The 19,136-nt window shown below is 35.0% G+C and overlaps 1 protein-coding gene across 1 annotated transcript in view; it reads left to right on the top strand.

Annotated features, from left to right (window-relative positions):
• Nucleotides 1–9,454: 9,454 nt before the first annotated feature.
• Nucleotides 9,455–19,136, top strand: part of LOC140136845 (GTPase KRas-like) — a 62,590-nt gene continuing 52,908 nt past the window's right edge. The window contains exons 1-2 of the mRNA XM_072158443.1: nucleotides 9,455–9,759; nucleotides 15,047–15,095. Coding sequence (XP_072014544.1) covers nucleotides 9,729–9,759; nucleotides 15,047–15,095 — 80 coding nt within the window. The 5' untranslated portion in view covers nucleotides 9,455–9,728. The remainder of the gene's footprint in view (nucleotides 9,760–15,046; nucleotides 15,096–19,136) is intronic.

The raw sequence follows: 19,136 nt of genomic DNA, 5'->3' as shown, positions 1-19,136 counted from the left end.
TCATTCTCTGATCTGATAATCTTGTTAATGTAAATGTACTTGTATTTGAAATAATGTGTGTGACTATAATATTAAATATAAGAAATTGGTCAAGTAAGTGTAACCAAGTCATAGATATATAATAGCTGCCTCTGCATATCCTCCAATTAATAGCTGCCCTGTGTTGGACCTTTTCCCATTTATTTTTTAATCATAGCAACTGGCCAAACTTGTGCCAAATCAGACAAGTTCAGCCCTGGTCTATTATGGATTTTGCCCAATCTAGACCAAGTTTCGTATACTGAAACTTTTTTCTATAACAATTCAAATTTCTGTATAAGGCAGTTATCAAAGATACATCGTTTTGATTTTTTTACACTTACATGACAAAAATGTGAGTAAATTAGTGATTGTAATTGCTACTCTGATTATGTATTATTATAACTATCAAAGGTGCTGTTTAATAAACAATTACTGTTATACTAACTATGTTAAATGACTTCTTTGTCTAAAACTGGCATCAATTATATTGAATTGTGTGTCAAGCCGTCCAATGGGCTATTCCATTCAAAATCCACACTACCCCTGTGGAAGAATTAGCTAAAGTCTTCCACATAGGGGGTATCAATTTTGAATAGAATAGACAATTGGGTAACTTCCATTTGAAGTACTCACTCCAGTTGTTGAAGATATACACCAATCCGAGAAGCGTTTACTGTATTTGGCCCTCTATTGATGGAACCACAGATGTACCAGTGCGGGAGATATAATTTGTTCAATCATTTCATGATCGTGTATTGAAAATCACTGTTGTGTTATGTGTACAATTCTGTGTCGCACACTAACAAGTAATTGATGGAACCCCCGACCTTGGAACACCGCAGTTTTACGTCGGGGACACCGCAGTAATGGCCTAGTCGGATTGGTGTATAGGTAAAGCCATAATACAGGGGGAGTATGGGTTTCAAAATGATTAACTCTGACCAATTACATTTGAAAAACATACTCCCCCTGTGGAAGATATTTACAGGGGTAGTGTGGATTTCAACTGGAATAGCCCAATTTGACAGTTGACACTGGGACATCCATTGAGTCTTTCAGACCAGCTTATAAATCAAATTGATCAACTTTGTTAATCATTTGGAGGGTAAGTTTGTTAAATCTTTTATTGAAAATGACCGATTGTTCCTTTTAAGTTGTCAACCTGATACATGTTCTGTACAAAATGGTCCACTTTTTAGTGACAAAGTCAACTGCTGTGTTCCTACTCCATCTTCCAGAAAAATACAGCACTAATTGTTTTGGGATTAAAAAAATATTATCCTGTTTTGCAAAATGAAACATAGCTAAATCCTAATCCTTTAGTTAGTCCTAGCTAGCAACAAAAGTACTTGATGAGAGTACCAGTAGCTCTGTCACACTTAATACTTAAATACCACATGACTTTATTATGTGACTCATGCTTAAAAGGGCATTTCGTGATCCACAGCCTCATCCCCCCACTTTTCTCAAAAAAAGTTGAGATTTTTATATCACTGGAAACCTCTGGCTACATAATGTTTATGTACATAATATTTCTTGCAGATTAATTCGTTTAGCAAAGATATCGTGAAATTTGAATTTCGTTCTGGTGCACCAGAACGAAATTACAACGTATTGTCTATGGAGCAGTGTAATACACATAATCATGCATAACTCGCATAAACGCAATATCGGAATCAACTGAAATTTTGGGAATATGCTTTTTTCGTGGATATGTACTGAAAAATGTCATAAAAAGAGGATGCTAGGATCACGAAATACTCCTTTAATTTTAAGTATTTATATTTTTTGAAGTTTCATCAATCCACAACTCTACAGCAGATGTAAGCAATAGAATACTTTATCAATACATCGATCTACAATGAATAAATGTAAGCAATACACTTCTTTATCAATACATAAATCTACAGTAGATGTTAGCAATGCACTACTTCATTAATATATAGATCTACAATTGACAGAAGTAATGCACTACGTCATCAATACACAGATCTACAGTAGATGTATGTAATCAGTACACTATCATATCAATACCAGTGTTAGAAATATGCCTCAAAAAGTTACAGACCAGCCGGGTCTGTAACTAAAAAGTTACCGGCCAGTTGGGCCTGCAACTACACTGCTAGTCAGAAAAGTTACCGGCCAAGCCAAAAAGTTACAGGCCAATGACCGGCTGACCGGCCCTATTTCGAACGCTGATCAATACACAGATCTACAGTAGCTTACAGTAGATGTAAGCAATATATGCATTACTTCACCAATACATAGATCTACAGTAGATGTATGCAATGTACTATTTCAGCAATACACATCTACAGTAGACATAAGCAATGCATGCACTACTTCATCAATACACATATGTGACTCCTCGCCACAACTGAGCCCGGATGTCGCCAGTGCCACTATTGAGATATGCTCCATCGAACTTAACAATAAACAATAGGAAAGAAAGGATTTATTGACTGTTTTATTGATTTTTCACTACTTAAATGTCAAGTACTATAGACATGAAATACATCATTTTAAAGCTAATTTCAAGCAGAATATTTTGGTTGAATATCTCAAAAATTATGATTGGCGACATCCGGGCTCAGTTGTGGCGAGGAGTCACATATCTACAGTAGACATAAGCAATGTACTATTTCATCAATACCCAAATCTAAAGTAGACGTAAGCAATGTACTATTTCATCAATACACATATCTACAGTAGACATAAGCAATGTACTATTTCATCACTACACATATCTACAGTAGACATAAGCAATGTACTATTTCATCAATACCCAAATCTAAAGTAGACGTAAGCAATGTACTATTTCATCAATACACATATCTATAGTAGACATAAGCAATGTACTATTTCATCAATACACATATCTACAGTAGACATAAGCAATGTACTATTTCATCACTACACATATCTACAGTAGACATAAGCAATGTACTATTTCATCAATACCCAAATCTAAAGTAGACGTAAGCAATGTACTATTTCATCAATACACATATCTACAGTAGACGTAAGCGATGTACTATTTCATTAATACACATATCTACAGTAGACATAAGCAATGTACTATTTCATCAATACCCAAATCTAAAGTAGACGTAAGCAATGTACTATTTCATCAATACACATATCTACAGTAGACATAAGCAATGCACTATTTCATCAATACACACAACAGTAGACGTAAGCAATGCACTATTTCATCAGTACACATCTGCAGTAGATGTCAGCTATGTACTAATTCATCAATATACAGATATAGCCTGAATAAATGTAAATAAATAGTAGACGTAACCAGTACACTACTTCATCTTTATCACAGATCGACAGTAGACGTAAGCAATGAACTACTTCATTAATATAATAATAAATAATAATCACCTCAAAATTAAGCGCAGAAACATGTTATTTAATGTTTCTACATGAATGAGCTTTATTAAAGCATCAAAAAACGGAATTGAAATCAGTCAATGCATTGTGATGTAGTGTCAATTTTAAGATGCTCATAAATGGAATGCAAATCTGCCACAAATGGCTATAATGACAAAATTGGCACATTTCGATATTTTACAGATTTATTTGGACGCTTGCTTGAAAAAGCAGCGTTAATTTAAGTATCACAGGTTAAATGCCTATCTTTTCTGACTTCGTCAAAGAAAACAAAATTTAAAAATCTATTATTGAATAATTATAATAAATTAACCAAATGAAATATACTATTTTAACAATTTCGGCCAATCTGCAGACAAATTAAAGCTGAAAAAATGACCAAGTTCAGCTAATTAATATGCAAAATTGATGCCAATAGAAAACCGTACATGCTATCTGGGTGCGTGTTTTTTTGCACACATATGTATACAAAGTTCTTTCAATTGATAACAAAAAATACACAAAAAGTAATTAATTATGCAAATTAGCTAATTACAGCTAATTATGTATTCATGATATTATTATGTAAATTAGCCATGAGTAATTTTGGGTGTTTTTTTTCAATATTGAATGAAAGTCTTTTCATTCATCATAAATTTGTCAAGTATGAACCTGTTATGATGTTGAATAAAAAGAAACTGCAGTTAAATTACTTAAATATAATACAAAAAATACAAAGTTTGACATTTTGACGGTGTCTGGAATTGAATTTTCATATTTCTGTAAACATGGTATGTGCCACCATTGCTCAAAGCCAAATCCGAAAAGTAAAAATAAAAATTCATTTGCAATGATACTTTAAATTAATATTTTGTTATCTGGATTAACATGGGAGGACAATTGGTAAAAGGAACAGCCATTCCACTATACCGCGTATACAAAAATGGCATGGGCTTGGACACACACAATGGCTATGATGCACTATTTCATCAATACCCAAATCTAAAGTAGACATAAGCAATGCACCACTTCATCAATACCCAAATCTACAGTAGACGTAAGCAATGTACTATTTCATCAATACCCAAATCTACAGTAGACGTAAGCAATGCACTATTTCATCTACAGTAGATGTAAGCAATGCACTATTTCATCAATACACATATCTACAGTAGACATAAGCAATGCACTATTTCATCAATACCCAAATCTAAAGTAGACGTAAGCAATGCACTATTTCATCGCGATACACGTAGACATAAGCAATGTACTATTTCATCAATACCCAAATCTACAGTAGACGTAAGCAATGCACTATTTCATCAATACCCAAATCTACAGTAGACTTAAGAAATGCACTATTTTATCAATACCCAAATCTACAGTAGACATAACCAATGCACTATATCATCAATACACATATCTACAGTAGACATAAGCAATGTACTACTTCATCAATACATATCTACAGTAGACGTAAGCAATGCACTATTTCATTAATACTCAAATCTACAGTAGACGTAAGCAATGCACTACTTCATTAATACTCAAAACAGTAGAGACGTAAGCAATGCACTACTTCATCAATACACATATCTACAGTAGACGTAAGCAATGCACTATTTCATCAGTACCCAAATCTACAGTAGACGTAAGCAATGCACTACTTCATCAATACACATATCTACAATAGACATAAAGCAATGCACTACTTCATCAATACACATATGCATATCTACAGTAGACGTAAGCAATGCACTATTTCATCAATACACATATCTACAGTAGACGTAAGCAAATATGCACTATTTCATCAGTACACAAATCTACAGTAGATGTAAGCAATGCACTACTTCATCGATACACATATCTACAGTAGACATAAGCAATGCACTACTTCATCAATACACATCTACAGTAGACGTAAGCAATGTACTATATATTTCATCAATACCCAAATCTACAGTAGACATAAGCAATGCACTACTTCATCAATACCCAAATCTACAGTAGACGTAAGCAATGCACTATTTCATCAATACCCAAATCTACAGTAGACTTAAGCAATGCACTATTTCATCAATACCCAAATCTACAGTAGACTTAAGAAATGCACTATTTTATCAATACCCAAATCTACAGTAGACATAAGCAATGTACTATTTCATCAATACCCAAATCTACAGTAGACGTAAGCAATGCACTATTTCATCAATACCCAAATCTACAGTAGACTTAAGCAATGCACTATTTCATCAATACACATATCTATAGTAGATGTAAGCAATGCACTATTTCATCAATACCCAAATCTACAGTAGACTTAAGCAATGCACTATTTCATCAATACCCAAATCTACAGTAGACGTAAGCAATGTACTATATATTTCATCAATACCCAAATCTACAGTAGACGTAAGCAATGCACTATTTCATCAATACCCAAATCTACAGTAGACATAAGCAATGCACTATTTCATCAATACACATACACATATCTACAGTAGACGTAAGCAATGCACTATTTCATCAATACACGTATCTATAGTAGATGTAAGCAATGTACTATTTCATCAATACACATATCTACGAGTAGACGTAAGCAATGCACTATTTCATTAATACACATATCTACAGTAGACGTAAGCGATGTACTATTTCATAAATACCCAAATCTACAGTAGACGTAAGCAATGTACTATTTCATCAATACCCAAATCTACAGTAGACGTAAGCAATGTGCTATTTCATCAATACCCAAATCTACAGTAGACATAAGCAATGCACTATTTCATCAATACACATATCTATAGTAGATGTAAGCAATGTACTATTTCATCAATACCCAAATCTACAGTAGACGTAAGCAATGTACTATTTCATCAATACACATATCTACAGTAGACGTAAGCAATGTACTATTTCATTAATACACATATCTACAGTAGACGTAAGCGATGTACTATTTCATAAATACCCAAATCTACAGTAGACGTAAGCAATGTACTATTTCATCAATACACATATCTACAGTAGACGTAAGCAATGTACTATTTTATCAATACCCAAATCTACAGTAGACATAAGCAATGCACTATTTCATCAATACACATATCTATAGTAGATGTAAGCAATGTACTATTTCATCAATACACATAATCTACAGTAGACGTAAGCAATGTACTATTTCATCAATACCCAAATCTACAGTAGACGTAAGCAATGTTCTATATATTTCATCAATACCCAAATCTACAGTAGACGTAAGCAATGTACTATTTTATCAATACACATACATCAGAGCAATGTACTACTTCATCGACATTACAAAGATCTACAGTAGACTCACTGATAATTTGGATTGATTTTCATTCTGTTGAGGTTTTGGAGTGCGTAGATAGGCCTACTCACTAGCACTTTCAATTTTCTCAAGTTCTGTTTTGATGTGGGAGCAGGGGTTGTAGAGAATCAAACTTGTAACCAACAATCTTTCTGTTTAGTGATCAGTTGTCTGTGGGCAAACAAATCTCAGTTGTCCGTAACCAGGAGAGGGACAGGATGTCTCCCCTAATCGCCAAAGAGCTCCAAAGGCCAAAAAGTGCAAGTACCCTTTTGACCCAAAACAAATCCCACTGAAAAAATAGAGGTTTTTAGGCCTTTGGTGAAAAAAGATCCAATTTAAACAACACTTTTTCAACCCCCCTCCCCAAGTCCACTTTTGCAAAATCACACCCCCCCCCCCCCACACACACACACCTAAATAAATGCTGGTTAAGCCTGATGGCGACACTTTTTAAATTTCACACTTGTATGAACTTTTTTTTTAACCGGGCCAATCAATTGCATCATACTATTTTAGCTCATTTTGAAGGGAGTCGTGGGTTAGTCCGGCCGCACTGACATCAAAAATTTTTGGTGGGTACGCTCCCCCGGAATTTTGAGGTGGTGGGTCTTTGGGAGCAAGTATAAAATGGCGACTTTGAAGCCGACAGTCAAAATCAAAGGTCTTTTTTGGCTTTTTGGTTGACAATTGCCTGAAAAAACAGAAATAGGCCTATGAGGAATGAGGAATTTGGGGGTCTATTTCAAAATCAGTGGTCTTCGGAGCTCTATTTTGGTCAAATGATATAGGGGGCTTTCGGAGCTGCGAAATCCAAAAAGGGGGGTCTTTCCGGAGGAGTATGGTCATTAAGCCCCGGTCCAGCTCCCACCCTCCGCCCCGCAATGACCTCACCACATCCCGGGGGCTCACACCCAGGGACCCTAGGCCGGCTGCAGCACTGACTCACCAGGCTCACTTAGCTTCACTTGCTCTTCCAGTTTTTCTGCTCTCTGTTGCTCCGCTCGTCACACTCTTATGCCCATGATTCTTATGCTGAGTGAGACTATGAAATTAGTTTTACTCTTGCTTACGTTTTAATTTCAACTTTACCGACTGCAAGTAAAGCCTACGAATAATAACAAATTGATTGGGTGCTATTTTTAGCACCCGAGAAGTCGCCTATAAATAGGTGTTGCCACATTAGTAATGGGTCAGTCTGGCAGGAGCAGTCAATGTGTGTAGACCACTACCAGCTACCGGGATCACTACATGTGGCTACCACTTGAACTTTAAACACTGGTCTGACTCATCCCTAGGGATTTTACTATAGTGTTTTCTATTAAATTCCAAACAATACAATAATAACATTTATATAGCATGTATAGTGCAAGGTTTCTATGCACTTTTTTGTCATTGTTTTTATTAGAAAACTTAGCAAAAATTGGAACAAGAACACATAAATCATGAAAGTCTTTTTGAAATTGTGCGCTTCACAAAAATACAAATTGAGGTCGATCTTTCATGTAATTATTTTGTGTAATCTAATCCTAACTCTAACCCTAACCCTAAGCCTAATCATAACCCTAATCCTAACCCTAACCCTACTCATAAGTAATCCTAACCCTAACCCTAATCCTAACCCTAATCCTAACCCTAACCTTAACCCTAATCCTAACCCTGATTTCGTGTAAAATTACATGAAGGAATAACCCAAATTGAACTTTAAAAAAAGTGTTTTTGCATCAAAACAAACAAAACAATGACAAAAAGTTAATCAGTTAATAGGCTTATGACAAAATAGAAATGTGTAATTTCTGGTAATTTGCTTCCCCCTTCTAAGGAGAGCCACCGATGATCACCAGCCCTATTCTGTGATCCGGGTGCCACAATACGCCCCCGGATTTCATGGATGTCATGGCAAAAAAAGTGTATCTCAAATATCATTGCGGGGGGGGGGGTCGAAATAAAGAAATCATGGAAAAAAGAAGTTAATTTTCTTTCTGGACAAAAATGTAGGATTTGTGCGAAAAAATAATTCAATTTTGTTCTACATGTATCATTTTAACATGATGGTTTGAGCAGTATATCTTGAGCAGCATGTTACAACTGCCCTGGGACAACTTTGTGACCAATTTTGTTTGACTAGTCTCCAGATAGATTTCAACTTCCACAATTATCATATTGATGTCAATTCAATTCCACTGTATTTAAATGAAAATCCACCTAAAATTCATTTCAAATCAAATTCAAATTTCAATACATTGAATTAACATCTATACTCCAATAACTCAATTCTTCATTCCTCACAATAATTTCAATTCCAATCCAATTCAATTCATGCCCAAGTCAAATCATTTTTATTCCAATTTAATTCTAATGCATCGAAATGAAAATCACCAAAATTTCATTTCAATGCATTGAATTAACATTACTCAAATTCAATTCCAAATAAAATAACCAAATGAAATGGAAATGAATTGGAATAAAAAATAATTTGGCTTGGGCATGAATTGAATTGGATTGTAATTGAAATAATTGTGAGCAAATTTCAATTCAATTCAAATTTCAATTAATAGGATTGATGCCCCCACAACAAATCCTCCAATGTAGGCCTACTGATGTATGCACAGGCTCTATAAATAGGGATTTGCGTCACTATGATTTTAGAATAGTTAAATTTAGACTGGCAACTGTGATTGGGCGTCATTAGTCTCATTACACACTTCGCATTGTCGGAGAAACACACACATTGTATATTGAGTGTATGTTATGCACTTCGCTGAATGATCGTGTATATGACTACATGAATTACTATACAAATGAGTCGACTTTGTTGTGATCAAATTGGTTGGATTATGACAATTTTAGATCCGATTGCTAATCGAATGTGATATTTATCGAAATCTGTGATTTATAAGGAATTTCGATCACTTGCCTGGACACATACAGTAGCAGTAGTTAGCAGGTCTATTTAAAAGAATCGGCTGTACACTATACGCCGGAAATGACCGAGTATAAATTAGTTGTTGTGGGAGGTAAGTCTTAAGCTTATTCTCATATTTTCCAAGAAACTGATATAAGAACCAGTGGGCCGCGGGGCAAATCTGCACTGTGTTGTGTAGAATATGGATCACGTGTATTTGATCGTTTAATATGCGTTGAATGCAGTTTTTTGGCCTTCCAACAAGCTATCAATGCAATGACATCCAATGTCATCAATCATTCAATGATATGCTATGGATGTCTTGATGTTGATGTTTTACTTTTAATACTGTACTGAAGTGGTCTAGTTCAGTTGTACTGACATTATGCATGATCATTAGAACTGTAGACATAGTAGACGGTACATCAAATAAATTCTGGATTATATAACGCCGCGACTGCAAATCATGAAATGCTGTTAATTTCATTATCACTCGCTATTGAATATGGCGGCACGCGGCATAGGAAATAGGCATTATCTTAACTATAAGCTTCTTCAATTATCCCACCGCTGCCACCACGTTGTGTAAATTGTGCAAGTTGGAGTACAAAACATGTTGGATCACAGCAGTAGGATGGCATCCTGATGTACAGTCATGAAACACAATTTCTGTGGTGGCAGGGGTGGGATAACTGGAAAGGCTTATAAAATGATGTCTGTTTTCTGCACGGTCATATAAAACAATCACAGGGCTGTCAACTCTCACGCATTGGCCGTGAGTCTCACGCATTGGGTCACTTTCTCACGGTCTCACGCCAAGGTACTATAATCTCACGCCTAGGTAGTAAATCTCACGCATAAAAAGCTGGAAAATGAGTAAAATCTCACGATCGTCATGAATAATTTGTTGCTCCTACCCGCGTTTCACATTCTCGTACCGTGGCTCAAATAATCATAGTACAAACTGAACATAGGAGTCAGCAAATCCCGGTAAGCCTCTGTCTCACGCCAAGCAATTCCAAAAAGTTGACAGCCCTGCAATCATCAGTTTCAGGTTTGAGGGCAAAAGTGTTGGATCGCATCAGTATCGGGAGCATAACATCCTGATTTGATACAGTCCTAATTTTATTTTAAAATGTATTCCGTAACATGGTGTCAGCGGTGGGACAATTGATTTAAGGTAAAATGATAGATTTCCAACTGCATTGTACATGCATAAATTTACATGCTAAATAATGAATAAAGATTTTGCAAATGCCACATCACACCAGTTTGGAGGTACAGCGCAATTGTGCAAGATCAAGATCAATGCCTTGGCAACATCTTGCTACAAGAAGTCAAAAACATCAAGCGTGTGGATCAGATTCCAAATGAAACCATCTACAATCTAAACCAACACCACTCTGCTGGTTGCCAGAGTCAAGATTCATCAACTCAAATTTCACCGCATGGGAAGAGCAAACCGGGACGGCCACACACACTGTACTTACATGTACAGTATGTCCAACACCTCCTGGGAGATACTGAGGGGATGCTGCAGCCAAACAAATTTGTATCACTTGCCCAAGATCGCAATAGTCGGAGAAAGCTTGTAGTCGCCTGCTCCACAGCCGACTGATGATGATGATGATGTATAACATACCCAGATAACATACATGTATTCTGTGCAAGTTTCAGTGCAATTTGCATTGGATCACGCAGCATTTGGGAGGAAGTTTTAGCGTAACATGCATTGGATCATGCCATATCAACAACATGACATCCTGATACATGTGATAAATGTACAGCCCTAAACTGAAACGCAAATTATTTCATACATGGTGGTCAGCGTTGGAAATAGCTGGTATCGCGTAGCAAAATGCTACACAATATTATTTTGGAGTTGAGTAGCATTTTTATGCCATAGACTTACACACTGAAGTATGTGAATGTACCAAGAGAAAAGTAATGAAAGCAAATGTTGCTACGCATAAAAATATGCTTAATTTCAACACTGAATTGGTGGCAGAAGTGGGACAGATGAAGAGGCTATATCAGCTTCCTATCCTATGCTACCATATTCAAGAGTGAATTCATTTACATTCTTAACACTTGAGAATGTTCTTGCAATCTTATTGGTTCTTACCCGTGTAATATGACACATTCAACAACTCCTCCTATAGCTTTGTACAGGAGCCAACCGTTGTTAATCCGTGATGAATCCACACTTTTACTGTAGTGTATACGCGAAGGCGAGCGAGACTGCGCGTTACGCGAGAGCGCGTAAAATTCGTCATGCCTGGAACCTTTGTGCGTATGCAAGCTTACAAGTTGAATTCGGTATTTTTCAGGTAGCGGCTAAACTTTGCCGTTTTATTCTGTAGTTTTATTGATGATATTAGAAATCATCGAAGTTTTTGTAAGGCTTAGTGACAATGATTAACTGACATTTCCTCGTGAAATAATCGTGAATTATACGATCTTTAGCTTCTTTTCGTTGTTTCCGCTAGGGGAGCTAAAGCTGCCTTCGCGAAGTAAACCACGCAGACGACGCGGCCGCATCGTTCTTAAACGGTGATGAACAACGGTGAAACATGATTGAATCCCTAAATATCACACACTTTAGCACATATATTTTGATTACATGTATAGCTGTATACCTGTCCTGTACTAGTTCAGAATTACCTCAAATGCAGGGAATGCTTTTTTTAATTTTATTGTGAATGTTAAATTTAAGGTGGCTACTACAATTTTGTGCCTATTTTGCATTTTTCTCAGAAATTAAAGCGCATTGGTGACAAGTAAGATATGTATATTATAGGGGCAAGGACTAGTACAACTAACTCCACCAGTTGACAATTTTATTTCAGTACAGACAACAGTTGTGGAGTTACAGTCAAAAATGAGGGAAAACCAATATTTGATCAATAACTACTTGTCTTGAGTGACTGAAATTTCAGTGTAGTCATAATATACATAACTTTTGTTACCAGTGTTTTATTAGTTTTGAGAAAAATGCAAAAATAGTCACAAATTTATCAAGGGGTGTAGTACCACCTTAAAGGGATTTCAATTGTTTTTATACTCTAGGAAAAAGTAAAATATGTTTGGATGTGTGCATTTATTTTTTTGTAAGCAATTAAAGTACACAGTAAGTGTGAACTTCTGTGAAGCAAAGTAGGCCTACATGTAGTAGTGCACTGTCCTCTCTCAAAATGCTTTCCAATTTATCCAAATATTTATCATCTTATTCACTGACTTAAAAGAAGAATATGTCTGCTCTGGCTGAGTAAGCATTTGAAAGCAGGACTATGCTAGGTAGAAAAGAACACATCTTTATTATCAGTTAATCTTTGAGAACAAAGGGGCCACACACATACAATGAGGATGAAACCTTCAGCACTAAGTGTTAAAACCAATTTGATAGATCAAAATTAGGTCATGAAAATCATTTCTTGGCATTACATTATTTAAATCAGTTGATTATGGATACCGGTATCCAATTTTGTTTTTTCCTTGATTTTCTTTTTTCTAACTTTCATTTAACTTGATTTTTCTTATTTTCTTTCTTTCTGTCTGTCTGTCTGTCTGTCTGTCTGTCTTTCGTTCGTTCTTTCTTTCTTTCTTTATTTATTTATTTATTTATTTATTTATTTATTTATTTATTTATTTATTTATTTATTTATTTATTTATTTATTTATTTATTTATTTATTTATTTATTTATTTATTCTTTCTAAGTTCTTTCTTTCTTTCTAAGTTCTTTCTTTCTAAGTTCTTTCTTTCTTTCTAAGTTCTTTATTTCTTTATTTATTTTTTGTTTTGTTTTTCATTTTTTTATCTTTTATTTATTTATTTATTTATTTATAAAAATCTTTTCCCTTTAAATTTACTACAGTAGAGAGACAAGAGTGAACGGTCTGCAAATTATTGAATTTTTAATGTACATAATTTGTACTTAGCCATCATCTTGATAATGCTGATGACATGTACCATTTTAATAATAATCTGGATACTAATAAATGCAAAATGTAATAAGTATAGACAGCACAAGATCTTAATGGGGACATCTCTATCAAATTGGAATCAACTTTTGACCTCCAACAATGTCAATTCCAAGTTCTACAAACTTGAGGTTGTGGCCAAATGGCAGCCATCTTGAATAGATTTTAAACAAACAAAAACATTACACATGTAGCACATTATAGCTGCCTGGAGGCATTAAAGAGCTGCTGTGTGATGTATTGTGGAGTAGGAACTTAACCCTCGCCAGGCTTGTGTCGACTGCAGACGACAAGTTTCAAAAACAATTAAAAAAGTTTCAGAATTGTACCTTTTGATAACCATATTTGGAATCAGCATGAAAAATGCATTAAAAATGAGTACAAACAAGCCTAGTATTGGTTCAGCGGTTCTTGAGATAGCTCTTAATATTCTTGAGATAGAAAGGTGAGAAAATATCTCAAAACTTTTTATGTTGATGCCTTTGGCGAGCATGCAGACTGCAGAGCATTAACAAATAGCACACAGATGTGTGGTGATGAATCGGAATTCTGTGAATTGATTTGAAGATGATTTTGCCTGAACTTGATCGTGAACTAAAAGTTATTTAAAGGTGGGTAACCTGATTGACTATCTCATCCCCCACTTTACCTCATCAAAATGCTGATTTTGGTATGATCAGATGAAAGCATGAGTGCTTGAAAGGGATGACATTTTATGTTATACACGTGTAAGTTTTTAAAAAGAATTTGATTTTCCAAATATATCAGGTCACCTTCCTTTAATTGAAAAACGTAATATAAATGAACTCAACATGTCTGCAAAACAAGCATTTTTCAAAGACAAACTATCTACATGTACATGCTCAACTAAAGATGTCTAGATTTGAAACTTTCGGGCATCATAAGTGCTAAATTGTTGGTCTAAAAAGTATACACAGACTTGATAGATTCATCCGTGAGGAAAAATGTGGGCCAAAATACTCATTTTTGGAGAAAATACCTCCAAAATAGGGTTTTTTTTGGTCCAAATATTTTTTTTAAAAATCTAGGAACTGTTCATCATTTTGACCAACTTCACCAAAAATATTTGAAATTTGAGTGAAAATCAGGCTTTTTTATGTATTATGATTTTTAAAATTTGGTGCAAAGTTTTGATATAAAAATAAAATGGATTTAGAGAAAAACATTTGCTATGTGTAATGTTCAATTTCTTTGCATGTTCACAGCAATCAGAATAAATTGCTCAACTTGAACTTGCTACAATGTAAGTTGCATAATATCACCATAAAAATGCTAATAAAAATGACTATGTGTAATGAACTAACTCCCAGTTAATTCAATGTTGATTAACTTTATTTATATTTGATGAAAATAATCTTATTATTTTGTTTTTCTGTGTGTGTCTTTTCATTCTCAGCTGGAGGTGTGGGGAAGAGTGCCCTTACAATACAACTTATTCAAAATCAGTAAGTATTATAATATGTGTCTTAAAAACATTCATACATGTAACTTCATTAATAGCAGAGCCTTTCATCCATTCAATAGAAATTGATTGCCTGGTCCCCGAGCACTAATTCCACAGTCATTAATAACTCGCAATGACTCCTGGAACACACCGATATGTGCTACAATAACTTCTGCGCGTATGTGCGTGTAAAATGTATACGTAAAGCGTTATGGCAACGCCCACGCCCACACGATGCCGTCACGCTTCTGTGATTGGTAGCTCTTTTTTTGTCTGCGCCAAATGTCAAGTTAAGCCTGGTCGATTTTTTTTTGTAGGGTAGGTTATAACAATAATTAAAACCTTTTCAAAATTGTTCAAAGCTGTTTATATTTAACAGTGTTTTATGGCATAAAATACCATTTTGTTTTGTTCAAAATATTAGATATGATGGTAATAAATGACAATAATAACTTTTGGCAGGCCGCGACAAATCGCCTGTCCGATAGCCCGGGGCAATCACATTTTTTGTCGGGCAATTAAAACTCTGAAGAGCTGTGCCCGATCGGGCAAGTCTGAATTTAAACCAATTAAAGCTTGATGATTTAAAATAGAATATCTCTGTCCAACTTGGCGTGTTCACAGAAGTAAAAAAACAGTCAAAACAAAGTAGAAAACTTCTTGAAACGGAACTCAAATTTCGCTAGGCACTCGTATCCCACACCAGACTTGCAAACATATATGCTAATGAACATCATGGCATTACGTGACGTATTAGAAGTTTGGCCAATTATAGAACCTGTTTCATGCAAATATCATGACGTCAATGATGTCAGCTGGCTATGTATTTGCATATGAGTGAGATTGAGATGTATTAGTGGTTGGCGAAATACGTTAATTGCTGTGACTTTTTTAAAGTCACAGCAATTTAAATACTGACAAAATTTCACATAAAATACGGTACACATTAGAAACAAACAGTTTATGTTTATTTTTTATAGTGCATTTCATGAATACTCATTTATTGATCAACTTAACTGAGAAAATATCGGATTTCCGTAAGAATGAAACTGCCAAATTCGGCACACTTACGGTACTATGCACTGCACTGCATGATGAGTACGGTATGTAACTTTGTTGACAATTGTTGCCGGGAATATGGGTTAATTTCGGGCAACCAATTTTTGAATATTGCCTGCCCGATCGGGCAAGCTAAAAAATAAAATTTGTCGCGGCCTGACTTTTGGTCTGGGCCCATCTGGCCTGATGGTAAATCCAGCCCTGATCATAGAAGTAATGCAAATAGCAGCTATCGTGACTGAGGATGATCTTTCAGTCATGTGTCCATAATGTCATTTTAGCAATTACTGTATTCGTCCGAGTATAGTTTTTTAGGTGAAATTTTTTCAAAATTGGGGGTGGGATTATTACTATCCGGTGGACAACCTCAAAAAATTTGTTTATTCGAACGCTGCAACCTACATAAATTTCAGCTTTGATAGCAATTTTTTACAATGTATACTAATATCATGTAAGAACTGATAAATTTGATAAAAATTGCTATGCACATTTTTCAAAGTAAATCGAACCCTGTATGTAGAACATAGTGTTTGTCCATAGAGCCTCTCAGAAAGGTAGGAGGGTTGGTCAGTCAGATTTAAACAAAGTCATACATTTGAGCAAAAACAGGCAGATGTCTAATAATAATTAGCTCCAAAACAAAAGAGCTTAAATTAATTATTAAAATAAGTGTGAATTGTTATAATTTTCTTCTTTTGTATCCTACCCACCTTGGTCTGGGGCGGACATTTTAAAACTGAATTTAGAAGAGCAGCAACGACATCACTTGCATTACATTCCAGATGTTAAATCTACATCATATGCAAAATTTGAGGAAATTCGCACGAGTCCGTTTTATTTTAGGGCCATTTGTCTATAACTGATCCTTACATGTAGCCCTATGGAGAGAGTGCCCGTCGAGGGCGCTATAACCCCCATTTTAGGAACAAAAATGTGATTTTAAAAAAACGGACTCGTGCAAATTTTCTAAAATTTTCAGAGTATGTAGTATGAACATGTAGAAATATAATCAAGTAGTTGCCTTACCTGCTCTTCTCTGAAAAAATAAAAAGTCCTGTACCTCAATGATAATGAAACCTAGGTGTATCATCATAACTGTTTAGAAGTGTGGACAACCTGGTTAAAAATGCTTGCTGCATGTTACACCTTAATTCAGGATGTCAAAATTCTTAATGAAAACACATTTTCTGGATATTTAATATTTAGGGTTGCTAATTTGGCATTCTTTTGTTCAGTCAAAACATATTTCCTGGTTTCCAAGTTTCAGTTCGCTCAGGACGAACAAAGAACTTCTTTTTAGAGGGGAGGGAGAGGGGCTTATGTTGAAACTTTGAATTTAGGTACCTAAAGGATTTGTTTTAAGGTTATTAACCATTTTAAACTGTTGTGATTTGGTAGTTCACAGCATCTTACGAATGGTAGAGAGCTTTGGCAAAAACTGCATTGCTCAATTCATAGCGAGCGTGTAGAAGAATTAAAATATCACAGATATACTTTTATAGGTGCTGCGGTTCTTGAGTTACGTTATAAAGAAGGCTGCTATGATTTGTAGAATGAACTTTTGCAAAACATCAAGGTGTTATTTTTCAATAATAATAATATATTGATCTACATAATGAAAATCAATTTTTTAGGTTGCTTCAACCAACAACACCTCATCTACCCTTAAAAAGAATTTGATCTTGAAATTAATAACAATAGATCTACAGATTTCCTGAAATATGCATTGTACAAGTAATCTGAATATAATTACAAACATTAACATTGTATTTCCGTTATTCCATTCATAGGTAAGTTTGTTGAGTCCCAAAGTCATATTTAGAGGGAAGTACAATTCAAATATAAATTGGGGCATTCATGCATGTGCACAAAAAGTCAATTCAAAAAGTCAATTGGACTTGCACACCTAGATTTCATTTAGGTTATACATGTAGTATTTTATTTGTATTGCCTTACAAATCTTTGCCCCTCCCCCCTGGCCTACCACAAGGGCGTTGCCCCTGGACCCCACTTGGGGCCAGCCACCAGACCCGGCTTATAGTTCCATTATTTAGTACCAATACTTTGATATATATTTGAAGCAAATGTTCAATTTGGTGCTAATATTACTAGGAAATTTTAGGCAATAAATTGGTATACAGACATTGGAGTTGCATGAAAATAAGAATTGCTTTGTCTGAATTGAGTGCAGTTAAATCCCTACACCCCCTATGAAAAACATGACCGTAATCTTCCACACTTAGAATATGAACATGAATTTCAAATGTGGTTACCTGCATGAATGAGCGACTCCATTTTAAAGTCATAGGGGTGTGTGGATTTAAATTTGAATGGCCTATTTTTGTGTAGGAATATGATATGAAACATTTGTGACAGCTCTGTGCAGTTTTGAATTAATTTTTGGTTTGAATTTCTTAAACATCATCTTGTGTATGATTTGCGACATGCTTGGAATTAATTGTTACAATTCATTGCCTGGATTCTGTTCAAACCTGCAGGTGCAGATATGCTAAAACCCAATGAGAACTACCTGCCGATAAAAGAAGTTTTCATTATCAATTGGCCCAGTCAGCAACATTGTTAGAATAAGGCCAAAAAAAAAAAATTGTTGTGTTGCCCTCACCCGACCGGTCCGATTTTTGAAAATTCTGGAAAAGTTTTTTAGTGTACAAAAGAATACCGACCCTAATTTTTTTTTTCCAGATTTCAAATTCAGATTTTTTTTTTTTAAAGTCAGATTTTTAACATTTTCAGTCACAACAAAAGTGCATCTTCAACAATTCTTTGGCATTTTAAATGCTCATGCTTTAATTTTTTGTGGAAAATTTAGTGTACAATACTGTTAGCCACTCATTGTAACCTTAAAATAGTAGAAATAGCATGTTATAAAAAAAAAATATAATAAAAAAAAATTCCGACCGTCCGGTCCTCTTGATTTTTGCCTTGTGAGGGCAACACAACAATTTTTTTTTTTTTGGCCTAA

This window comes from Amphiura filiformis, chromosome 17, assembly GCF_039555335.1.
Source record: "Amphiura filiformis chromosome 17, Afil_fr2py, whole genome shotgun sequence".
Taxonomy (NCBI): Eukaryota; Metazoa; Echinodermata; class Ophiuroidea; order Amphilepidida; family Amphiuridae; genus Amphiura; species Amphiura filiformis.
This window is presented reverse-complemented; position numbering and strand designations above follow the sequence as displayed.